This window comes from Dermacentor andersoni, chromosome 7, assembly GCF_023375885.2.
Source record: "Dermacentor andersoni chromosome 7, qqDerAnde1_hic_scaffold, whole genome shotgun sequence".
Lineage (NCBI taxonomy): Eukaryota > Metazoa > Arthropoda > Arachnida > Ixodida > Ixodidae > Dermacentor > Dermacentor andersoni.
The window spans coordinates 61953912-61980405 of record NC_092820.1 but is presented as its reverse complement, the minus strand read 5'-3'; the positions used below and the strand labels follow the sequence as shown (position 1 = coordinate 61980405).

Here is a 26494-nt window from a genome sequence, read left to right as displayed (position 1 = left end):
AGTTGTTGGTAGACTGTCTTAGATGGACAACTTACTGCTCGGTTCGTTCACTTGTCAAGCAGGAATGGAATCGGGCGTGTGAACACAGAACTCTCGATGTGATATGACAGGCAGCAGGACAAGACCCTCGTTTCCGTTCGGGACCTAGCTGAACGAGAACCACAGTGCCACCTGTGGTATCTTTGTCACTTCACGGCTAGGCTAGCTGCGCTCTGGCAGAGGCGTTGGCATTACAGTCGCATCTGAAGCATGGAAAGCTACGACGCGATGGTCTAGTGGTACTAACTACATCATCTTTGAGCAAAGTGGGCTGCAGGGGCATTCAGCTGGAGCCTCTTCTTCACTTTCAACTGCTTTTCTCATGAGCTGCATGCTTTATTGAAGGGTACACCACAGAAATATTAAGGTAGATGCATAGGTGCCCTAAAGTACCGATGTAAACCCCTCCCCTTTCAGTGTTTAACGATGCAAATCGCATTCTTGGCATTGTCAGACCAATTTTATTTCGGCTATCTATCTAACCATTTTTTTGGGCTCATCCTGCAGATAGTGCAGTCTGAAAATGCAGACCCATTCTGATGGTAGTGCAGTCTAAGAATGTGGGCTAACCTCGTTGACGGTGCTCTTCAACGAAAAAAAAACAAATCGTTTAAAATTTCGACGAATTGATTTTCGCCTCGAAAGAATGCTATGCACACTTGGATAGTCATCGTAGAGGAGCTATGCCTGAATTTTTACCTCCATTTTTGCATCATCTAGCAAAAGCGTGGTTTCTACTTGTTGATGTCTTTCAGGCATATGAGTATGCCTTAAACTAGAATGAACAGTGACTGTTTTGATTTAATTGTCATTTAGAACATACTGAGGGGAGGGGGGGAGGTGTCTGTTCCATTTTCTCGTGACAGTCTTCAGATTGCAAAGTAGTTGTAGCGTGAGCTGAAGTTTGGCAGGGCACAAAGTATTAAAAGATTAGAGCCAGCTGCTGGTAAGGCCACCCATGAGTTTCTGCAGTAAGTTGCGATTATGTAGGTTTTGACAGCATCTACTCGATGCTCGTTAATTGTGCACTCATTGAAAGAAAGATTTCATTGCATTTTAAAATAAGTGATAACTCAAATTAAGACTTCATGCGAATTAAAGGATCCAGAATGTAAAATCTGTGCAATTATTAATGAACCCACAGCATTGTAGGTGCCATTGTTTGACCATGAAATTAAAAATTGAAAATGGTCCATCTTTTTTTTTTTCTTCTAATAACCAATACTTCTGTATTCTAGCTAGTGCAAGTGCAGCTTCAGAATAACAGTCTACCAGGCTAGTCTGTTTTAACTTTCTCTATAGTGTCCATTTAATAGAGTGCTTATAGCTTTTTGCGGATAATGAATATCAAGCAACCGAGGCCTTCGGCAGCTATACTACAGAATACCTTTTCTGTGCCTCTGTTACTGCAGTGAAAATGTCCTGAGCACGCTTTTCACTTTGCAACGTCTTAATGCTATACCTTCACACATGTTCTCGACACAGGGCTTGTCTTGACTTTAGTTGCTAGCTTCAAACTACAAGTTATATGCTACCTGTCTGATATGTGACTGCAAATTAAAGCCATAGCCGTCTTGTCCGACCGTGCTACTCGGGTCTTACTGTGGTTGGGCTGGGGCTTGAAAACTTGGCTTACAGGAGTGGATAGTGCTGGCTATGCAAATAACACTCCAGTGTCAATTTTTATTTTTTAAACTTTTTCGTATTGCTTTTTCTTTTGCATCTCGCATGTGGTCTTTCCTGTGTTCTTTCTCTTGATATTTTGCTCTTTTCTCTTCTTTTTTTTTCACCGCAACACTTGTATAACAACTGACCGCACCTTGCCCACTTTAAAAGCATAGGGTTCGTTATAATCATCCCTACTGACTTTGCATGGTACGGAGTGAATTTGTTGTGACGATAAATTGTTTGTGCTGGGAATTCAGAGTGCAGTGTTATATGTTGCACGCGATTAGCTAACCTATGAACCCAAAAGCTGGAAGTTACCAGTCAAGGTTTGAAATCTTGATGTTGCATAATTTGAGCACTGTGAGGCTTGCTTGCTGTTTTCGTACTAGTTTTAAGGTGCACTAACCCAGCAACACGTTTTATTTACTCAAAGCGCTTGCATCTGGCAACATTGTCACGGTCAGCATGGACGTTGTGTTTTAGTCAGTGTGGTGCTACACTGTGACCACAAAGGCACCATATTTTTTGCACTTACAGTCTGCACCAAAAATGTAAGAAATTTGAGTGCAATGCATGGGTGTGGGTTCCACAGGAATTTTTCTCCGAGAGGCAACTCTCAGAAAAGTGCCTCGCATCACCAGGAAATTGCGTCCTGCTTCAATTGGAGGAGCAGTGAGAAAGAGGAAGACTGAATGTGCAGGAACGCAAGATAATTTCTGGAGCTTCTCTTTGTTTGGACAATTGTACTGAGTTGCTCGTAGTAAAGGTTTATGAAGGAACATGTTTAAGAAGTTGAGATCATTGTCCATGCAGTTCAATAAAAGTAGGTTGGCAAGCTTAGGCTTATTCGTGCAGAAAAGGTTGCCAATATGTGATAATTTCACTGGATAATCGCAGAAGGTAGATTTTTTGTTGGTTACAGCTACATAGGAATGGAACAGATAATAAGGCTAGAGAAAGCATAGAGGAAATTAACTGTTCTCTTCACTAATTGAAGTGTAGAAATAATGAGAAAAAGGGATATGAAAGTGGTTGAAAATATAACCTGCTGCAAGTTGGAGCTTGCCGAATGCACATCTTCCATATTACATGTATGGTGCTTTACCAATTAAGCTCTGCCACGAGGGCCACCCTCTGGTGGCTGTTTTCTCGTATATTTGTATTTGTGTACAAGATTAGCCCTGGGAATGATAGCCATTACCAATCACGACCATGGCCGTGAAATAACCTCATAGTATCTATGTTCACTTGCAAGCAGGCAACTGCCCAATAAACCCTCGTGTGCTACGTGAAGGCATCGGAGCTTTCAAAGTAAACACCCTCGCTATGAAATGTTGGCAGCTCTCTGGTTGTGGTGTCGATGGGCAGGTGCGGCCGGTTGTCACGAGTGGCCTGTATGCTTCTTCGTATTCTTTCGTTTCAAGCTTATCTTCTTGCCCTGTCTGCTCTTTATTCTCTCTCTGTCCTCCTCCTCTCTCTTTTGTTTCCCCCCCCCTCCTTGTCGTCTGCTCGGCTTCTGCGCTTGCTCGGCCGCTGGCGATGCCAATGATGGTGGCGGTGGGGATGTGGATGGCTCTGGTGACAGTGCTGGGCCGATTGCGGCTGCGGCTGCTTACGACGTGGATGACGACACTGAGGCGAAATTTTGTGCTGCCCTCAGGAGCCTGCTGGAGATTGTGGACGAGGAGCTGCGGCACAGGTACTACCTGGTCACTTATATATACTACTGCCACACTATGCTGTGCTAAGCCATCCGTCATCTTTTTTCTCTGCGGCATCTCACTCCTAAGACACCACCCCTACCCTTTTCGTTTGTTTACTTTTGGCTGTCCCACAGTTATACTTGCATTTCTTGTTTTTGCTTGGTTGCTCGTGAGACCACTTTGTTAACGTCGGCTTTTTTGCACATACCGTCCACCAGCCTTGCCTCTGTGTACCCTCTTTTAATTGGTGGCCTCTTGGTGTCACAGTTCTTTATGCACCCTTCCTACACCCTTTTGGGTGCAAATGTGCTGAAAGCGTGCTCTTGTGTGGCTTCTCTTGTCGACTCTTTTTACACCATTTCTGGTTTTCCTGTTGCACACCTTCTCATTCCTTTGGCATCTCGCTGCATTGTGTGGCTTCATTTAGTTTCCTTACTCTAATGGCATGTGAGCGCATGTTTCCATTTTAGACATGTTGGCATGTGCTCTTTTGTGTGTGTGCGTGATGGTAATGATTTGTGTGTGCGTTTCGTTTTGCCTCTGTGGTTAATGGCACGTTGGTGTTGCATATGCCAGAAGTCTGTGGCACCGTTCGACGTGTTGATGATGCCTGCTGCCATTGAATTCTCGTCCTTGGTTTGCGGAGGTCAGTGTTACTGTTCATCTCGTGGCGGCGACCCAAGCCTGTCTCAAGTATCAGTCTTCTCCTAGGCTTTCCCGCTTACATTCTTCTACCTCTGCTGTATTCTCGGTCATCCATATGTTATGTCTCTTTGGCACTCATGTTTCTGAGCTTGTCCTTTCCTATTACTTGTTTGTTTCATTTGGTTGTCTTCGCAACCTACCCTCTCCTTTGTTGGATTGTTTTCCGTTTAACTTGTTTACCCCTTCTGTATGTGTGTGTGTGTGTGTGTTAGTTGCCTTTGTTATAGTTATAAACAATTTGTGCTGCTTTATAAAGCAGAAAGTGGAGATCCTTAAAATGTACTGCTTTACTTCTCTGACATCTTGCACTGAAAAAAAGGGAAATCTAGGTGGTTGAAATTGTTAGATGTCTTTGTAGCAGAATGTGCTGCTTCACTTAGTTACACAAAGTGAGAAGGTTTGTGTCATTCATGGGAGCAGTGAAATGCTGAAAGATGTAATGAGTCTTATTTAAATCATCAGTGTAATGAATGTGGGCACTGTTAGGCAGATTAACTTATCCCTTGGCTCATGTGCATCTCATGCAATTCACTGCACGAGCTTTCCTCTTCGGATAGCAGCAGCAGTGCAGCTGAACTCTGCAGCAGCTTTTGATGGCTCTGACCTTGTGATGGAACTGCATGGGATGGAGCTATCCAAACCATAATATGATGGCGAAATACATAGTGGGGTAGCATGCTTCGGTGCTATGAAAGTTTTGGGGATGGGGCGTTTTCAATAATGTTTTTTTTTTTTCATTGATAAAACCTTGCACCCGCTTTATGGATATAAAGCACACAATTGCCGTTTGCATGTAATAAAGAAATTCTGACCAAGAATAATTAGTACCTTCCAGTCGGGATTTTGGAAAAGTACTTCCAGAGAATGTACACGGTTAAAAAGCATCCTGTTGTGCTAACACTAACATTCAAAAAGTGCTTACACAGCTTTACTTCTTTGCACAGAAACAGTTCATGCAACTTGCTGACCACTAATTTGGTCTGTAATTTTTTTCATTACTCTTGTCCACTTTCCAGCTTCTGTGTTTTGTTTTATTTCATTGTTTCGCATGTTTTTGTTTTCATTGAAGGATGCGCGTGCACCTGTTTGCACGGTAGATAGGCAACCCTGTTTATAGCCTCTGATGAGTATTTTTTTTTCACCCACACATTCCGCATGTGTTCCATGGCCCTTGTTCCCATGTGTTCACACGTGCAGCCATCTGATACTCCATGTGCAGCTTTCCTTCATATGTTCGGGTAGGGATGCGGTATGAAGTTGCTAATGTTAGTATGACTAAGATTACATCCCGAGACAGGCACTAAATGTTAAGCACACAACAGACAAGCTTTGTCTTTGATGTTTCAGCATGTATCGTGTTCTTGCCAGCACTCGATGAAAACAGTAGATACCCTGTGAGTTGTCTTGTGTCACCAATTTATGATGGTATTGAATACTTACTCAGCTCGGCTATTGAATCTTCGAAATAGGAATGAAACCTTATCATGACACTTAATTCATACAACTTTCATCAATGGTGCTTTCTGGCGGATCCTCACTAGCAAAGTTAGAGTAATGATAGTTGAAGGGGCGTGGTGTGTAGTATGATGTCGGGACTGGTCATGAGATACATGCAAGCTCTGTGTCTTTTGTTCGAAAAAAGGTGCCAGCTGTCCATTTAGATGTAACAGAGTCTATAAAGGTTGTAATGCAACAGTTGGGATCAGCTTAAAGCAATTGTACTTTACTGACTACTCAACATCACTACATTCAGTGCCATCAGCTTGCATTGGATGAAGGCAGAACAAGTCACTCTCCAAGTCTTACAAACAACTTGGAACTTTCCTTTCGCTCTGTGTGGTTTCGGACACATTCCTTGTCTGCTTGTCTTCGCTCCCTTGCATGGGTATTTACTGCACTTCTCTCTCTCACTCTCTCTTTGTTTACTAGCTTGGTGTTCTGGCATTTCTGAGTTCATGTAGTTTTTGTGGTAGTTTGCTTGACATGTCTTTGAGGTTGTGTCGTAGTAACCTAGCTTGTGACTGGCTTTTTATTTTTTGACATCCTCACATAGCAGTTTAAGCAAGCTGGCAAATGAAATGTTGCTGCTTGCTTTTGTTTTTCTCTTGCCCTACCAATCATTATGCAGCTTTGTTCACCCTGTCTTAGAGCCTTTTACCGAGCTTACAAATGAAGGTTCTTTCTATTTTTGCACTTCTAATTTGACTTTGTCGTCCTTACCCCTGTCGACGCTTCTTGGCAACATTATTATTATTATTATTATTATTATTATTATTATTATTATTATTTACATACCGTGCAGTTCTAGTGCCACTTCAGCATCATCTGCTGGTGGCAGTCTATGCCCCTGCACTTCCCACATCAGCAATTATTTGCTCCGACTCCAGCTTTCTGTGACTCTGTTTCTGTGCTGCACTGCTCAGCCATGCTTTCAAAGCAGCGACTGTCTGCGATTTCGCAGAGTGTGCGATGTGCCCCTGTTGTCTGTTCCGTGTACCTCAAGTATTGCAAAATAGGCACACTGGGCTCCTGCAAGGCACAATTATAAGGCGACACGTGGCAGATATTGATTCGGACTTTTGCTGCGTACTTCCAGACTTTTTGTGTCTCAAACTGGAAACAAGATGGCTACTAGCTAAGAGGAGTCCTTTGTCTTGATTTTTAAATTTTTTTTGGTGAACAGCTGTACTTCCATAAATAACAGTATGACATTCCAATTCCTTGAGGCTGCAGCAAATGATTAGTTACGACTTATTTCAGTGCAACTTATTCAAATGTGCATTGAGTGCAGTGTGACTTGGGGCTTCAAGGCCCAAGTCATTGCTACGTCATGGAAATTGACACTGGCATATGTGGTGGCTGAGAGTTTCAGGAGGTCACAGAGTTTTTCACTCTGGGACCTCCTGATGCTGTATATAATATGTAAGCCCATTTCTTGTACATGCAATAACAATAAACTTGAACTTGTCACCACTGTGCTGGGCTGACTGATGCACATATCAGTGGTCCGTGGTAACATGTGACCAGCACCTACGATTTCTGGGGTGTAGAAAGTAAGATGCCTCGTGTACATTTTTAATTGGCTGCAAAGAGATATGGTTTAATTATTTGTTGCACGTTTGTGAAACAATGCTTCATACTATGTTTACGGAGTGGCCACTTACCTATCAAGGTGGAAAAAATGCAACACCAAATATTCCTGTTGGTACTACTTTTATAATAAAATAGTGTATCTCTCTTACATATCTCAAGTGCTACCTAGGTGCTCCTGACACTCGTGTAGTAAAAATAAATTACAGATACGCTAGAGGCAAATAATATGTCAAGCTAAAATAAAAGGTCTCGGTGCTTCAGTTTCCCGGGATCTGCTCTGTGTCAACACATGCCTGCTGAGAGAAATCGCAAATAAAGGCATTTCTTACTTTCTTCTGTATTAAAAAAAAAATGGAAGGGTCAAAAGTATAGCCAGTGACAGCTTGAGAATGCAATGGCAAAGATAAAGCCATTCTTTTTAAAGAGAATTGATGTAAAACTGCCCCAGGCCAATACCGTCTACTCATTTCCATTATGTCACGACAGAGATGAACTTCTTTAAGTGTGAGCGTTTCTCAGGAGCTACCATATACACTCGAGTAAGGACCACACTCGTGTAAGAGCCGCATCTTCAACTTCGCAACACAAAATTTGAAAAAAATAAATAAAAAATGAATGAAAAATTGCCGCTGTAGCTTGTGTCTTTCATGGGCACCCGGTGCGTGATGTGCACGTGGGAAGAAATAAATGCATTGTGAAAACAATATTGTTTGCTCTTTTCGTACGCAGGGATCATGTAGATTGTGCACAGCTGAAAAAAATTGGACCGAAATGACATGCCTTCTCATAAGGGCCACACATTGGTGAGATTGTGGAAAAAAAAAGAAGAAAAAGTGCTGCCCTTGCTCGAGTGCATACGAGATGCACGTTGCTGAATGTAAGGCATGCAAACACGGGTGCAAGCACAGGCACGAGAAGGAATGCAAAGTACAACACAAATGCCACGGCCTTTCTTATTTCTTTGTGCATCCCTGCCTTGGAGTAACATGCATCCTTATCGACTTGCTCCACTTTCAGTCATTGTATACAGCAGGTTTCGGAGTGTGCAGGCATTAGAAATACAGATGCCACCTGATTTCTTAGGTTGTTGCCGACTGCATAGCGTTGCAAAGCAGTGAGCACACTTCGTCACTTCTTTGAGAATACTGGCACAAGTGCTGAATTTTGACTGGCACAGCACCGTGAGTAATTGTATGAGTCTTCGTGCATCTGCGTGAAAACATACTCGCTTATGTCCGTCATCTGCAGGCCCTGTTTCAGCTTCAACTTTTCGTGAGAGACTTCCGCCATTATGTTAGTACATTTTCTTTCTGCGATGTTTTTAAGTATTAGCTAGAGCAAGATTTGATATATTTTTCTTCACTTTATGTTCCTTTACTTCTATTATTCAACAAGGAAAAAAGGAGTAGCTGTGCCAGCAGTATACAGGGACTATCTTTATCTCAAATAAAAACAAAGAGAACAGCTGAAGATATATTGTCTGTATGCCAGCGCATCTGGATGCACTCCTGTACAGCTGTGGCAGTCTTGGAAGCTGAGCTCTAGCAGGTGCTGTCGCCCTCAAAGAGTCAGAGCCGCCCCTCCGACCACCAAATAGACACTGTCGGAGGGGTAGGGAGAGGTAGTGCCGTCACTGAAGTTGAGCTTTCTCTAGCAAAATCAAGTGGAATTGGACTCGGTCGGTTATTCCACTCCTGCGCCTGTAGTGCCAAACTGCACCAAACGGGATTTACTGTGCCATCCTGATAAAGTCAACCTGAATTGCGGCAAACTGTGCCAAAGCAAGTCTCTGAATTCGATACGGCATCTACTGCCGGTAACTGCACCGTCGCCGTCACAAGCCCTGCGAAGCCTGACCAGCTCTGTGCCATGCATTTCTGTTAATCCTCCTCTTGCTGCCCAAAATCCCAATTTCTTTGTAGCTGTGCTTCGCTAGACGATGGGATCACGAAATTACAGTAACCCTCGTTAACTCGAACTCTTGATATCCCGAAATATTGGTTAAGTTGAACTTTCTTTCTGACCTTGGTGTCAATCCATGTGCTTTTTATCGCTTGTCTCGAAAAGCTTTTGCACAGTACTCCAGATATGTCAAAATCTCGACTTCAAGAATACTAGGGAAAAGACAACGGGGCACCGTTGGCAGCATCGCTTGCACTCGCTTTTCACGCGGCGGCAAGTCACTAACCGAGCCTGAAGCCGCGCCGTGGTTTCCACTTATATTTCCCCCTTCTTTTTATCTATCACCACACTTGTTGGCGGCTCTCTATCACATTGTTATGGCTTCGTACAGCAGCAGTGAGCTGGGAGTGGGAAAATTTTTTTTTATCCCTCATTTAGGACATTCTCATTGATGCATTAATGTGGTCACGGCGTACTAGTAGTGACCGCAAGGTGATCGGCCCTTTTGAGCAGGCATAATCAGCCCACACGGGGCGCCCTAAAGAAATCATCATGTGAGCCCACAGCATTTCAGTGAGATCGCAGCTCGATAAGGATGCTTGCTTCATGCTCGTGCAAAGGAGAAGCACGAATGTCGCGTCACTTGTGGGCGTCTGCTAGAGGCATATCACTTCATTGTGTTCTACCGCAGTTCAGTTTCGGTTTTTGAAGTAAACTTGTCTGAAATTCATTACAATGCAGTAAGTAGCAGCATCATGTTTTTAGATATCTGGAAGCAGTTATGCTCGGATGACAGGCTTCAAGTATTCCATTGCGGTCAGTCGTCCCAACTCCATCCCAAGCACACTGTCTTGGCACAGGGACATAACGCCCTTGTCCGTAGATGGCGACATCTCCATTCCCAATGCACACGAAAGGGGCCTAAATTATTACCGGCAGCATTTTGGAAAGGCTCCATGTGGTATGTGCACGTCCAGCGGTATTTATTTTCATGACTCCGTTTATCTCGAAACCCTGCTTATCTAGGATTTTTACCATTTTTTTTACAGCTTCCAGGTAACGGGGTTTACTGTATTAATGGTGAATGATGTAAAAACCTTCCTCCCTTCTCAATGTGATGTGCAACCTGTTCTAGCTCTCTGGTGGCTTGCACAACCCAGCTCTGCCATGCTACACAGAACTGCTGCTGCTGATGTTGCTTGCAGCCATTCCTTTTTTACGGGCCATTGACAGTGTTGCCCAGCTTTTGCTCAATGTTGCCAGCAGCTCCGTACGCACCATGGAGGAAGGAAGAAACCAGAAGAGAGTGTCACGTGGTGATTCTAGTCGTAAAACAAATATGAAGGAGAAATAGGCCCTCTCCATATGATAGGCAAGCGGTAGTTTCCCACCTCTTAAATAGTCCGGCGACTGTGGGAGCCTAATCGTTCCCTAGAGCCATCAAACATATGCTCCCCCGAGGGAGGCTAGCTGATTGACATTGCGCTCCTTCCATCGAGGAGACCGAAGGTGGCCAAATGCTTCTGGCTGAGCACGACTAAGCTTGGAGATGTAAAACAAAAGCTGCAGCAACATCAGAACTTTGTGGTGGAAGTTCTACATGGGAAGCCTTATGTGAAGGCTAAGCGATATTAAGTCCAATATTTTATTAGGGCCACAAATCTGATAGGTTTGGGGCACGAGTTCTGCATGTTCATAGCCACATGGTATGTACATTGAAAGTGTTATTCTTTAAAAATATATTTATGTTCTTTGAGTCAGTATCTTCTGTTTATTTATTTCTGTTGAGAAAATGGCTGGGGAGGTTGATCTACAACCTTCAATTGTACAGCTGGTTTTCCCCATTTTTGGCATTATTGGGATGAAGTAATGTTGAGTGCTACTACTTCTACTTGAGAACATTTTCTCCATGAGGTCTGCTTTAACTGGAAGTGTTTTACTTAGTTCCTTCCTCAAAAGGGCTGCGTAATAAATTTTAAGTGGTTAAAAGCATTTAAAATGCAACTTGCTCTTCCACACTCCTCCAAAATGAGAAAATTCTGCTGCTACAAAAATGGCTCCAACTCACAGGTCCTCGTTAGCATACTGCATGCTGTATTTTCTTTTGTGTTAAAGTTAGAGGTAGCCAAATGTCAACATTTTAGAATACGAATAGTAAGTATGGAACATCAAATCAAACAATTAATAGTCAAACGGAGACACATATATTTACAGCAAGAATATTTGTTTTGGTATAGTTAGGTACCATGCATGTACCGACCCATGAAAAAGAGACAAACTGTCTGGGAAAATTGGGGTCAGTTTTAAATACAATATCACTAATTGATGTCAAAACAAACTGCATGAACACCTTCTCAACATCTCTGGAGCCTCGTTGAAAACAAGCTTTTCAAGATTTAAAGGCTGTTTTATGGCTACCTTTACAAAAAAATGCTAAATAAATGGTTGGCGAGAAAATCTCAGAAGTTGTGTGAAAAGAAAAAGAAAACGCTGCCGATGGGCTTGTCTGCCTTAGACAGATGTAAAAGGGCTCGCTGCAAGGAAAGCATCACTGGTTGTAACCAATAGGCTATCGTTTTCGGCGTTTATGAAGTGGTCATTGGTGATAACGGCCTTGCCTGTAGAAAAAATGCTTTGGTGACTTGCTGCGCTACTGAAGAACTTAAGCTACTCTGGTCCCTCGTGCTCAGTCAGTCCACAAACTTTCTGAACCTTGTAAGGGAACAGAGCAGCTTTTTTCCAATTCTGACAGAATAGTCGGAAGTTCCTTCATTTTGTGGAACTTGACACGTAGGTCGTCGTGAGCTGTAATTAATTTTTTCCAGGATCATGTTAACAACGTGCAACGCTGTTGCAGACTTTGGTCTTCCAATACGTTTTGCATGCTGTCATTGCAGATGCACTCATTTCTAGCTTTTTCGCACAGTCTTAGATGGTCGTGCTTCGGAGTCAAGACTCTCAGATAATTTTAGTAGCATGGAGTTTCTCTTTATAGAGCTGCTCTATTGTCACTTCCGTATGGTACCTCCATCTGGGCATCTAAAAGAAAAAGTGTAACTTTTTAAAGAATTATAAAATTCAAAAGCGTACATCTGAGGCAAAAAGTGAAAGCAGGATCGAAAATATGCTGTGAACTGTAGCGGCACTGATTCTTGAAAGTACACGAGAGAACTGTGGCCACAGCCTCTGTAGTTTGTGTGCTAAATTAAAGCCTGTATAGTTTCTGGTAAATCTTTTTGGTTGTTGAAATTGAGAGTCGCAGTGCTTCTTTCACTTAAGATTCAAGTCCCAAAAATACAATTATGGGTACGGTCCTGTGACCCAGGGATGGCTGTTATTGGATATTCCTTAGTGCTCGTATCTAAGTTGTGCAGCTTGGTTTAGTTGGATTGCCGTTTAGAGTTGGAAGGGGGGCATATTATCTAAAGATGACGAAACGGAAGCAGCGTGGAAATGGACTTGCATAGCCAAAAATAATAGTTTTTTTTCAGTCTCTTGTTAACCTTATGTGATCTGCATTACAGCAGAGGTGCAATATACATAAATTACAATTCAGATTGAAGTTAATATTGAAGCTTTTCCTAGGTCCGTAGGGAATGGTGACAGCTGGAAAAGGTAGGTGCAGAAGAATCTCTTCTTTTAAAGATTTAAGGCTGTTCTATTTTATTTTGTTTTCATCTTAAATAGGTGCTGTTCTTGAATAGGCAATTTTTGTTGTTTTTTATTTTTTTTATTTAGAACAACTGCAGTCCGGAGACAAAGCAGGGGTGGCATAATAAACAGAAAACTAAGTGTCATGGAAATACGCTGGCTGATGGGAGACTTGTAAAAGAGAATGTTGGAATCTTTTGAAAGGTTTTTGCTGCTCTCAGCTGAATGCCAATGTTACAGGATTTTATTGTTTAAGTATGACTCAGTTACTCTCTAAGGCATAATTTCTCTGTGTTGTGTTTTCGTTCGCGTGTGTTTTGAGCTGTGTGCTGCGTTTGCCCTTTGTGTAGAATGGAAGCAGTGTGTTTGTGTGTGGCCATGCACATATCTACTCGTGCTGTAGCCCGGGCCCATTGCCGTTGTTGTGTTGTTTGTGTCTGAATGCACATTCCCGTGTAGTCCATCCATAATGTCAAACCTGTTTTATGTAAATGTGGCGTCTTTCTTTTGTATAAACTGTTATCGTATCTAGCCTTTGTTGTAGTACTGTATGCTTACTTGTTGGGGTGACCAGCTTCTGTGATTGGAGCTCTGAGGAGATTACATAGCGGGGTATCATCTAGGGTGCTTTGCAGGCATATTGGCAATAGTTGGCACTGTAGATGTTTCTTGGGTCACCTCTCTTTTGTGTATCAGAACAGTCTGTGTGTGACAGGCATGCCAGTGCTGTACGGTTTTTGCTAGGATGACAAATTTGTGTTTTGATTTTCTACTCGTGCTGAAGGTCGGAGAAATTTGCTGCTTGTTACTGTTACCTAGAGTATTAGCTTATTGGCATACATACTACCCTTCGTGAAGTACTGTGTTACCAAAGATGTAGACACGTGCAGCCGCGCTGGTGGTGCCACCTTGCTGCGCAGAGTTTAACCAGAGGGGACACAGTACTGTTATTATTGCAGGGAACCAAGCACATTTTACTTAGTTGCAGGTGTTGTACTTAGTTGCAAGTTTCAGCAGTGACAGAGTCATTGACACGTGGTACACTTTTTTCTTTAACGTAATAGTTCTGTGGAAACCCGCAAGGTATATAGAGAGAAGTGATTAATAAAGGTAAAATGAGACATCTACCCAATCGTAGCAATTGCTACGATTGGGTAGATGTCTTTTTTTCTCTTTATTAACATTTTTCTTCAGCCGAAAACATGGATGTAACACAAAAGCATTTCTAAAGAGTTTTGGATGGAGAATGTGTCGCAGGGTGTTCCAACCAGTGTTGTTACTGCCGTCTACGTTTTTGGTAACCCGGTATTTCGCAAAGGGTAATATGTACATGGACTCGCTAGAACTCTCTGTTACTATGATGGTGCTTCAGCAGCTCTTCTTAGAGCACTTCAGCAGTGACTGTTTTAGTGCATCAGCGGCATCTTGAAATTAACTTTCTAGTGCTGCTACATATAATACCTTTCATCCCACCAGTGTTGTTTTAGAGGCAACCTTTTGGCAATGAATGAGTGAGGCTGAAGTTTAGAAATTTCTCTTTTCTACTCAATGAAAAAACAATGAAGCCAACTTCTGAGAACAGTTCAATTAATAGAGCTCGTAATTTCGTAACAATCTCACTAGTTTGTAATTTACGTCCAAAGCAGAAAGCATGTAAAACGGTATTTTTATTTCACGGGGCAGTAATCTTTTGTCGGGTATGTTTGTACACAGAGAATGTTATAGAAGCACATATTGCTGCACTATAGCTAACGTGTTCATCTTTCTCATGAGCTTAAAGAATAGCTGTTGTCATCCCACGTATTGATGTGTGTGTTTTTTTTTCACCTACCTTTTGTGTCGTCTGTTGTCGGCGGCGGCGCCTGCTGCCAGGCACGAACCGCAGCTGCGCTGTGATCTGTCTGCCCTTACAGCACAACTGCGCAGCTGTTCATCTTTTGTGTTCGCATCCTATGTATTTGTTGTTAGCGTGGCATCTGCTTTTTTTTTTCTTCTCATTTTATTTCTCGTGCGCTTTCTTTTGTTTTGCATCAGTGGCCTCAAATGTGCATTCCTCAGTCTACTGCAGAAACATTACTGCATATTTAGGAAGTATGAAAACAGTGAAGGAAAGCTCTTAATTGATGCATGTGAGAGTCAGTGTGGAAATGTGTGCAGCTCACAATGCACGGGTTCAGGAGTGGCAGGGGAGAATGTTATACTCGTTGTCTTGCAAGCACATGCTTAAAGGTTAACTGCGAGGCATCAATGGAGCAACGAATGGGTGCACACTTTGTCTGGCTCGCGGGTGTCTGGAACTGGCTATGTTTTGACTTTGTGCTTACAACACTGGAAGGAGGTAGGTGGCCGCATGGGGTGAGAGGCTGTTTTTCGTTTCTCCTCGTAGTTCGAGGTTGGGCTTGGTTTCGGGCACGTCTGTGACAATCTTACACCTGAGGGCTTTCTGGCAATCGTGGTGCAGTGGGGGGAAGTGCTTACTAAATGCAATAGTGGAAAATGTTACATGCATTAAAGAACATAAGCAATGTAAATTGTTCGTTGGCCAGCTCTCAGAAGTGCTGCTAATTTACGAGTGCATGCAATACAGTGAGGAGTTGTAAGCAGTCATCATTTACTTCACGATCCAGAATGCTTAGTGAAGGCTAATTCTTTAATTTGTCTTTTATAGGTGCACTTCTTATGGCATTGGATAAGCATTCATGGGAGTTTCGAGGGAATTCCATAAACGTGCAGCGTAGTGTCATGTAGCATGACGATCCAGATCTATTGTTTTTTACTGCACCTGTAAAAAATCCTGCTGTCCGTATTTCCAGACATTGTGGCAATCTCTTTGTCTCCAAGCTAGTTGTTTGCAGACTAGCCTTCCTGTGCCACCTTAAGCCTATTTTCACTGCAAAACTTGTACCCTGAGTTTTGCTGCTGTGCCTTCAAAACTTTACTACTCTGCTATTGCCTCAGGTGACAGACAAATATATGTCCTCAAAACATTGCAAGCAGCAGCATTCACCTGTAAAACGTTATCGTGACATTTTATGGGGCAAAAGTTGAGCCTGTTTTAAGTTGCTTTAGACAACCCGGTCTGCTCTGTAAGCAGTTGGGCAAATTTTGTTTTCTATGTCACCACAGAAGCACGGCATGACTGGGGCCAGATTTGAATGTGCAAATGCTGAGGTCACTGTGGAAGGCTTCCTTGTGCTTGTTTTCTGTGTGTACTTCTCATGTGAAACAATAGGGCATCGCGCTAAGATAGACGACACAATATAGTCTCAGTAGCCTGGAGACTATGTATGGTAAGGGCTGAAGTCTAAACCACGATCACTATATGTGCTGTGTTTGGCAAGCCTTCTAATAAGTACTTGTGTAGTTTTGGGTTTCATTCAAGAAACAGCTTGTTTTTTGTGTTTTGTACTTGACTAAGGGTCGTCCTAGCAGGCATTAATAAGTTTTGGTGGTGGGGAAACACATTTGACATGTTGGTTCACTTAATGTGGCAGCCATGAGGCCTAAGAGGGTGTTGGCAGCTGCACAGATCCTTCTGCCTTTGTATTTAGTGTGGGAGGGGTGTGCAGATATACAAAACATTGAATAACGAATTGAATATTCTACTGTTTGAAAATGTGAATATTTTTTGGTTAGCTTTTGAACACGTCATGTCATCAACTGTGCATCATCAAACATAAAATCGAAGCAAAAATGTGATAATTGTTGCGAAGGCATAGGAAAAAGTGGTCAATCTGACCAGCCATTTCTAACCTATCCACAGTGGAAATAATGTACTAGAGTATGCAGCGGTCACTCAAGGAGCCAGCTTTTCCCAGCTAAACCACGATTACCCGGAATAACATTTGCTTAGACATAGCAGTGGGTAATATTTGGTACTATTTATAGATTCAGCACCTGTGTCTTCTCACTGGAATAAATCACAATGTTTTACTGCAACTTACTTATGCAGGAATGGCACCATCTGCGGCTACCATTCGAACTACAGAAAAAGTACTTTACTTTTGCTCCGCAATCGTCATAGATTACACACACTTCTGTATTTGGTCTCAAAGGTACACACAGGTGTTAATTGGTTCACGAGGCTGCCTTTCTAAACTTTATATTGTAATACATGACCACTTACGCTCCGAAGAGCCGAGCCCCGAGTTAGTGAACAAACTGCTTAGTTGTTCCTATTGCTTCTTTTGTGCTTTTAAAGGAAGCATGCCTTGCAACCTGCATTGTAATGATAAACTTTTTAATGTTGGAAATACCAGGATGTGAAAATTGCTTGCTATTAAGGGTGAGAATGTTTTACATTATCCATAAACTATTAGAAAAAGTATTCAACATTCGTTTGAATTTGCTCTTGGTGCTGTACGATTTGTATTTGATTCAGTCTCAGAAACTACTATTTGCACACCCTTATTGTGTTGCACACACACCTGTGCCAATGACTTCCTTAATCAATTTGCTACCAATGCGTGGGCCTTCTGTATCGTGAGTTTTGTTACCAAAAGCAGCAGTAGTACGCTATATATGCTCATTTTTCTTTGTGCCGTGAGCACCTAGGTCAAATATTTGGTTGGAAAATTATGGAACACAAATCTTTTTACTGTTGAGAACAATTCAGGTTTTACTGTGTGCAGTTTTTGAAGTCACAGTTGTTTCATTATGTGAAAAAGTTTGAAGCGCTCTGGCATGGGCCGTCATCCTCTGGTGAATCCGAGCTGCACTGACCGTCAGATTCACTTTCTTCTGCAAAAGAAGATTCAGAGAATGTGTTTTCATCACAAGGCTTGCTATTATTGTGGTCACTGCCGGAGAGAATTTATCCAATGTCTCCCACTTGGAGAGAGCATGCCACTGGCCACCATTTCTTCCGCCACTCCACACTGTCAAAACACGACAACCAAAAACATACAAAAGTGCATGTTTCCATCTGTCGGTAACATATCTAGCCATGCTCAGATAAGCCGACAATTGCTGCCATTCATCGATAGCTTCGAAAAGTACAGAATACGACTGCCTGGCAATCCGCTGGCTTCGGCAGTTTTGCCGCCGCAGGTGTGCCCGATGATTCGCCGGCTTTGCAGCGAATTGGTTATAGACTAACTTTGAAGTCTTCTGTAATCTGCACCAGAACTTGTTTCCTCCTTTTTAAAGAGTCTGCATTTGTGCAAGGCTAAGTCCACATGCATTCCTTTCTAGAAACATTATGCCATTCAAGAACTCCTGCACGTGCGGACAGACGCTGTGTTATGGCAAACATCTGTGCAGGTGCATGTCATGTTGTGATGTGTGCCACAACGTGCAAACACGCTTCACACAAAAAATGATTTTCACCATCTCTGTTTGTAAGGGACACGGATCTTGGCATGTGGCCCCCCCTAAACTTCAGCAAACGTGTGCAGGGGTGTGGGAGTACCTTCTTGGAAAGGCTGGTTTATTTTCGCATCTCAAACCATTTCTTCTTGATGCTCTTCAGCCCAAAGAATTCCAGAAGCTTTTATGAGAGAAAAATGGCGTGGAAGACATTTTTTAGAATAAGAGTACTTGAGTCTCAAATGCAAAGTGCATTGGTCATGAAAGTCTCCAGAATTCTTCATGAGAAATTGTTATGATTGGCCAGGGACACTTTGGACACTGTATATAGTAATTGCAGCTCATATATTTGTTGGGTTGGAAACAAGATGTATTAAAAGTGCTTCCTCTAGTAATGCTTCAATGACTTTTCTAAGAAGTGTAGTTGACAAAGTTTTCTTGCTAAGGTGTGTGTATGTGTATGTGTGTACTGAGGTAATAATGTTTGTACTGCCTCATCTCTCGTGCTCATCACATACCCATTGCATCATTCTGCAATGTATGTTCATGATCTTCATGTCTCTTACAAGAAATTTGTGATGCCACATATTTATGCCTGACAAGGCCGTTATCATGTGCGTGTGGTCATGCAGTTCGTAGCTTGTTGTCCATCTTGATTTACTCACGTGCACTGCGATTCTTGTGTTTCCTCTTTTCAGTAACATTTGTCCTTGCTGTTCTCGGTGGATGTGAAATTGTTTAGTGTGGAAGGTTGTTGTTGGACCACTTCTCTTTCCCATGTTGTTATGATGGATTTGCTTTTTACAATTTCTTTCTTCCTCTGTGCATTGATGCTTGTTGGACGTTTCAGTCAGCTGCTGCCCTTGTGCAAGCAGGGTGCTCAAAAGTGCGCTGACCTTTCGTGCAGGGGTCACACTGAGAGGTTGTCTGACCAGGACCTCAAGTACTCACAACAGTAAGCAGTTGTTGCACGCCGCTGTTTTTCTCCTGCGAAAGGAACATTGGACATGGCTGGTGGTTTTGTTACTTTTTATTATTGTCACTAACAGCACTAACCTGTTGCTCGACAGCTGTTTTTTTGTCATGGTTTGCATTTTTCTTTCGATAACTCTTAACTAGTGGCCTGTCTTTTCAGTTGTCACATGCCCCTCTGGCCCACTTCAGCCATGCAATGAAGCTTGCTCACGCCAGTGCTCTGACCCGTGAAACATTTATCGAGACGTTTATGCAGCGATAGCTTTTTGGGCTCTCCCCCACCTTGAACTGATGTATGGCATTACAAATGCGACCGATATCGCCCACAGGCTAAAAATAAACGGATACAGCCGTAGATCGAGATTCGACCTCCTGTTCACTGCATGCCAGTCAAACTCATCACTTTGTGGCTGTGCCAGCTGCTACAAATTTGCTGCACGGAACTGCAAAGCATGGCTGCATTCCCGGGTCATGTGCTTCACACAGCATCATGCATGGATCTTTATTTTCGAGTTTTATGCATTGACATTGTTAAGTGGTGAAAAAGATGCACGGGCCACGAGGCAGACAAAGAATATTAAGATGGAGGCAGGACATCTATTTGCATGGACATAAGCCCTTTGAATGAAGGTGTAACAACTTTGCAAAAGTAGGAGCAAGAACAGGTGATGGTCATTCAGCAGCTCTTACAGCAGGTGGTTAGCCTTCTGTTAATCATGCATCATCTTGCATATTAGCTCCAGCCATGGTCATCGCAGCATTTCAAGAATGTGCTATGCACATCACGCATATCTTATAATGATGACTTTGTCTTGTTAGAAATGGGTATGGGAGCCATTGTAACATTATATTGTGATAGGTGTGTTGCATTTTGATGAAGATGACAGTGGTTTTAGCTGGTGCTATGCTTGTGCTGACCTTGGCCTTGGCTACATGGCTGTGCCATTGGGCCAGTCTGTGCTCATAAATATCATCTACCCATAATATTTTTGATGGATATAATCTCCCTGTAGCAATATCTTGATATGTCATGATATTATGAAGACACCACTCGAAGGTGTTGAAGCATGGAAAACTAGTGGAACACACTTGAAAGAGGGAAAAAGCAGCAAAACACTAGTAAATAGGGTGATTATCTTCTTGCTTTTTAAGATTCTTTTTTCGTATAGATTAAAAGAGAGAACCAAATGTGACAGCAATACAGAACTGTGGATATTCAGCCGTAAGCGAGTGCAGCTGTTTGAATAGCTACATCTGGAAAGAGGGCATCTGTGAAAGTCTTCGAGCTCTGTTATTTTTTCTTCATCTCTCTCAAAAGCTTATATTTTAGTGGAAATGAAAAAAAAAAAATAGAGGTAGGCAAGTCATATGGCATGTTGAACTGATAACCAGTTGTCTGATAAATTAACGGAATACAGGGCCAAGGGAAGAAAAGCACACCTGAGGAGACAGTACAGGACTAGATAGTGCGGTGAGACTAGTAAACTTGATGTCTTACAATGGGCTCACAGAACAAGGCTGACTGGAGGTTATGGCCAGACTCCTTCATCGTGCAGTCAGCCTGAAGATCGGTGTTGATGATGATGGTGATTCTCTTAAAGTCTTGTTCAAAAGTAGTTTTGTCACATTGATGGCAAAGTCTGCTGGCTGCGAAGCCATAGAAAATGTGACAGCTGAAAAGTACAGGTTTCATGAAATAGAACTTCTCGAGCAAAACCACAGGGTTGCAGTTTCGGCCACACGTCGTTGACCTTTACCTTAAATGTCGTGCTGTGCTGCCTCTCGCAATCAGCGCTGTACTGCTGTGCAGCCTTTGCGGCTTGCTGGCGTTTTTTTGTTTGGAGTGAGCACTTTGCTCACTTGTTTTGTTTTGTGTGCTGTTTGTCTGCGCTTTTGAGCTTGCACTGTCCACATAGGAATGCAAAGTGCCTGTAATACATGCTCACAAAATTTGACAGCCTACATGTAGCTTCAAACTAGGTTTTTGGGTCTGTAGAGCTCTGCGCTGACCTTAGTGTCTGTTATAAATGGATGCTAGTTATGCAGTCTTCCGTAAACAGGACTGCCGACTATACTTGCCTTTTGCTGCTGTCTCTTCCGTATGTACGCAAGAAAGAAATAAGGGTGCTCTAAAACAAACGTGACTCTTCCGAATAAACTGCTTGCTCATTTGTGCTAAAATTTCTCACAAAGTTACCGTTTCACTGTGGATTTAGTTTGATACCACATTTACGGCCATTACTTGCCTGTTTTGTCCACAATAAATCCAAAACCTGGGTCATGTTTGCCATAACTATGACATGAGGGGCCACCTTTCCGTTTCAGCGAAATTGCCAGAAGTGCCACCACCGACATGCAATTCAAGTTTATTGTGGACAAAACAAGAAAAGGTAATGCCTAAAAATGTGGTAATAAATAAAATCCACTGTGAAAGGCTACCCTTGTGCAAAATTTCAGCATGAATGAGCATACAGTCTAGCTGGAAGAATCATGGATGCCTGGCCCTTCTATTTATAGAACACTTGGCAATTGTTTGTCAGTACAAATATTGGGCCAGTCAGCCGTGACTTCACCAAGTGGCTACACTACAAAGAAAAAGTATGGAGTGACAATGTGGTGACTGAATTCGTCTCACGAGGTTGTTTTGGTCCCGTGTTGAAATAAAATGCAAGAATTTGCAGATTGCTTTTCTCGAAATACACCACAGTGGTGCTATAATCTTTGAGAGGCAAATTTTGTTTTAGTATCTTTGCTAACTTTTGGTGTAGATTGCAGAACTGATTTGATGCAAGATTTTGCAACACTTATCATTTCAAATTTTTGCTTTGTTGAAAAGAAGGCAGAAATTGTGAGCATTTCGTGGGAACATGGGCAGCGCGGCCTTTGTGTATAGATGTAAGGAAATCTGACAAATGAGTACTTTGTGGATCCAGACAAGCACTTCCCAATTGTTCACCCTCACTGTTAAGTTGCAACATACCTAGCTATCGTGACTTTCTTGCATGTTATGTCTGAGCTGAACCGGGCAGCATGTAATTTTGTTTCAGTTTCTTTGTAAACTCACTGCATGTAGTTGTGTGAATTACTATCATACTAACCTCCCAGTTATACTGTGTTAGCTGCTCTTCTCTTGTCTGATATTATAATACAGCATTGTGGTTTGTGGTCTTGTTTGTAAACTAATTACTAAATATACACTGTAGATTTAGGTACATTGTATCTATAGAGCCTTGCGCAGGAGATGAGTTTCGTTAAGACTTACACGGAAGTGAATGAATCCTGCAAGCATTGTACACTGTGTCTGTACCGGTGTTTTTCTCATTGTGTTATGATTCTTCTAAGCACATTTAGTGTAAGGTTGTGGGTCATAGTTATTACAGCTTAATAAATGCTTGATTGACTCAATCATTCACTTAATTATTGGCATTAGTTGGCTGACTACTGCATGGTATCAGGTGGTGCCTGCAGATGTAAAAGGAACTGCTGCCTTACAACCTACTGCACTGATAACCATCCCAAATGTTTGTTCTAGAAAGCGAAGTCTTGGATACAATGGTCTCTAACTTACAGGCCATTTAGCAGAGGTGTGGCTTCCAAATAAAATGTGGCTGTTGGTATCAAGCAGTACAATTTCTAACCTAGACTTTGTATTGAAGAAAACAGACCAGATGGCATGCTTCACATGAACAGATATAACAGAACATGCTGCTTGTGGAGTCTCAAATGCGCTTTTGGGACAAAGAAACAAAGCAGTAGTGCTAACTCTCAAAAGCGCATTTGTTGCACCTTTCATACACAAATGCCTGCTAGCCGAATTACTACCCATAGAACATGCCGATGGGTGTGCAGAAAACTGACAAAGTCAGACTCACCACGGCCGGAGAGCAATCAAATGTGTTAGCTCCCACGCTGGCCACCAAAGCCTAATTGTTCGCATGTATGGTCACACGAACGATGGCACATTCGAACGATCGTGTTCGTAGATTCCGGTGTCCTGCTCCTAAGACTTTCGCAGGACGGTCCTGTGAATGGTGGGCGAGCGCGCAAAACCTCCACGCGGCTCGCCTACCTCAAGCCAAAGAGGGAGATTATACTCCCTTTCACGCCCCAGTAACCCCGCTGTTAGGTGGCGTTAGCAGAGCAACACTCGCCCCATCTCTCGTAGTGAGCTGTAACCACACCGACCGTCGCCGGTGCTTAGCGATGCAGAGAAGCCGGATTACAGGGGACGCGAGAGCCACGTGGGGAAAACAACATCAAGGGACACCTGAGAGTTGAGCATCGCCACAGGCTCCAGGACTTTAGGGCATGGAAAAACTTTTAATTGTGAAGTCTAACCCACACAGGTGATTGAGAAGATTGTGAATTGTAAAGTCTTACATAGGTGATGCTGTTAGCATCACCTGTGCAAGTCACCGAGAAAGTCGCCACATAACCGAGAGCTAGTTGCGGTGTCATAGAACAGCTTCAGGGGGCATCGGGGCTTACTTTGTGCCACATGTAATTGTGTGTACTCTCGTGAAGCTCATTACATATTGGCCTAGTTTGTTAGCTGCGTAACGCTACAAGAACTGTGCTGTTTAGTTGAGGCAACAATCAGAAAAATGCTGCTAAGCATGGTTGCTTGCTTCGGTAGTTGCCCGCAGGTGGGAATGGGGCTTTTTTTAATAAGACTGTGTATGTGATTTCCGTACGCTGTACAGTTCCGGTATTCCTCTGGGCTAGTGTATCTCTGCTGTGCTAGAACTGTTTGATGCCACCAGGCTTGTGGCAAGCTTGAAATGTCTGTATTTTAAAGCGAAAATACCGTTTTAATGCTAAGGCTTTTGTCAGAAGTAATAGTCGGATACTAGTATGATGTTTTGCAAAGCTGGCAGTTCACAGTGTCATTGGCAGCTTCACTTTCGTTGCACAGACAGGTGAAGTGCAATTAACCACAGAAACTGCTTTTGCCTAGCTTTGTCTATTGGTGACATTGCAGTAGCTTCCCAATGAAAATAAAAGAAAGATTTAGTCCCCTACAATGACAGCGGCAACTCCTGCTCACGGGATGTAGTGATAATAATAAGAAAAACAGTGTAAAATAAAAACTATCATCACCGGTTTGGAAAATCTAGAACAGTGTTAAGAAGGTAGATGAAGTCCACAGAATTAGCATTAGGTCCACAGTATTGTAGCATTACACGTATTGTCCCTTTATTGAACTCAGTTGGAAACTTACTGGAACAAAAAGCATCGAAGGCAGCAAAACCTCATCTTATTGCCAAGAGTATTACTGCAACTATATTCAACCCAGCGCAGTTTAGATGGAGCAAATGTGTGTGCAGATTGTTTTTGTGCCAATGGGGTGACATAGTTGTCATATTATGTCGCTGCTTCCCAGGTGTGTGTGCCTGCATTCGTCCCAGCTCTTGTCATTGCCTCCTTGCTCTGCATTCTCTGCCTTCACTTTGATGCTGCTGCTATGCCTCTTCTCACACTCTGGAGCGCCTTCTTTCTCTGGGTTTGGAAAACGCGTGCTGCATTGCATCTGCCGCAGTGCTTCTTTGTCAATGCTGTATGTGCCGCACACTGCTGCAACAAGACTGCTAGACTTTGCATTTGATGCTCATGCACACACTCTCTGCAGGAACTTGAATGCCGCGTTGAGCAGCCACTCTGCCTCTTCGCAATTATACTTCCTATTGCTGCTCTAGCTATTGCTGCTGCTCTGTCGCTACACCTCTGCCGTTGCCAAATTGTGGCTTGATTTGGCTTGGCTTAAAGTGCGCACATTTTCCTCTTGGGACTTAGCAAATTTTGATACAATTGTAGAAGGGTACTCTTGCCCATCACAATATTACTTGATTCTCTCGTAATGTGTTTTCTTCTCTTCCTGCTTTGTACCACACTTTGGATGCCTGATGATTTCTTTCCTCATTAACGTGCCTGGCGCACCTACGATTTTACACTCACTTGTAGTTTTTCATGTTAGGTGCATCCGTATTTGTTTATTGTTTACCTTTAAAACCCTAGGTGCTTGCCTTTTGTGCATTCAGTATATGAAATATGAAGTTTAATTCATTCTTGCTGTCAAGGGTATCATCAGTATTCACAGATGGGCTTTGACACTAACATTTTCTTTTCCTTGCTGACTAAAGGGCAGCATTGGCTGTAACACGGACAATGCACCAAAAGTTTTGAATAGTTTGGATGCATTGTTTGCACAGCACTGTTTGAGTACTCTGGGTGCATTGTCTGTAATAAGGATCATGCAGCCACAATGACCCAGCTGTGTATGTACGGATGGTTAAAGAAGTTTAGTCAGAGTGTTCTTTTCATTTTAATAAGCTTTCTCATTACGATGCGAACTTGAACAACTTGCATTCATGTTGCTTTGGTGTATCCTTTGTGGATATTTCTCCTGCACATCAGTGCTGCTTGATGCGCAGCGGAAATGCTTCATGCACGAATTGTGCTGAAAGCATATGGTCATGTCACAGTTGTCACAGCATCTCTTTATGCTCCTTGCTCTCAGGGCCACACTTCCGATGGACAAGGCGGACAATGCAGTAAGTAATCTTGCCTTCTTCCCGTGTGACCTTGTGCAAAATATTGAAAAACGTGGCAAATCGATTCCTCGAAAATATGCAAGGTGGAGGAACGCTCATGAAAGGGAGAAATCGTCATCGACCTGAGAGTAGCACAAAGCTGCAACGAAAACCCATGTAGGTTTCTCGAAAATAAAGTTTTGGAGTCTAATATGTCCTTGCGGTCTTGTTCAATATTGTTGTGTTTCAAGCTGATTAATTTAGCCTTGCCCTGCAGCTACGTTAACTCAGATGGCAGAGTGAGCACCCTGCAAAGACATTGGTCCCAGATTCCACCCTGGACCAGGAGGAATATTTAAGGCGAAGGCCTTAAGTGGCGTGTTGCAATCGCTCATACCTGCATAAGCATGCAAAGATACAAGGGCTGAATAGGAATGAAGAAAGGAAAGAAACAATGAAAGAAAGAAAGAAGGAAAGAACGTATGAAGGAATAAAAGGAAGAACAGTAGAAAGAACAAAAATTAAGAAAATAGAAAGAACAAAAGAAAGACGTAAAGAAAGAAAAACAAAAGAAGGAACGAAAGAACCTTTAGGTAGTGCATTAGGTGCTCGCATGTGTCATTGAGGAGGTCGACCTACAGTGCCCTACGTTTACTTCACACTGCAGCTCGTTATGTCTTACAAGAAGTCCGACCCCTCCGATCGTATAACTTAATGCATTACCACATGTGCCGCAAGCTTTTGCCTTCACGTGTTACAGGAGCATAACATGCTGCGAAACTCTTTTCAACTACGACACTTGCTTATTGAGAGACCCGTATTGGTTTTCTTTGTAGCCTCTGGCTACTCTCAAGATGATGAGTTTTTCCATTTCATCTTTAAGACATTTATCTAGTGCTCTCTCTTCCTTATTCTACCTGG

The 26494-nt window shown here is 42.7% G+C and overlaps 1 protein-coding gene and 1 long non-coding RNA gene across 14 annotated transcripts in view; one reads left to right on the top strand and one right to left on the bottom strand.

The window, feature by feature from the left end:
- The window catches only part of hppy (MAP4K3-like protein hppy), a 210819-nt gene that overhangs the window by 129731 nt on the left and 54594 nt on the right, over positions 1-26494 (top strand). For 7 of the 13 annotated variants that reach the window (XM_055072865.2, XM_055072866.2, XM_055072864.2 and 4 more), the window contains exons 12-14: positions 3293-3406; positions 18976-19023; positions 25561-25594. In XM_055072865.2, coding sequence (XP_054928840.2) covers positions 3293-3406; positions 18976-19023; positions 25561-25594 — 196 coding nt within the window. The remainder of the gene's footprint in view (positions 1-3292; positions 3407-18975; positions 19024-25560; positions 25595-26494) is intronic. The other 6 variants (XM_055072867.2, XM_055072860.2, XM_055072858.2 and 3 more) reach the window with 5 other exon arrangements.
- On the bottom strand, positions 5621-15692 carry LOC129385770 (uncharacterized). The gene is made up of 2 exons (XR_008613329.2): positions 14593-15692; positions 5621-12149 (listed from the first exon to the last, which is right to left on the bottom strand). It is a non-coding gene; the product is annotated as an uncharacterized lncRNA (long non-coding RNA).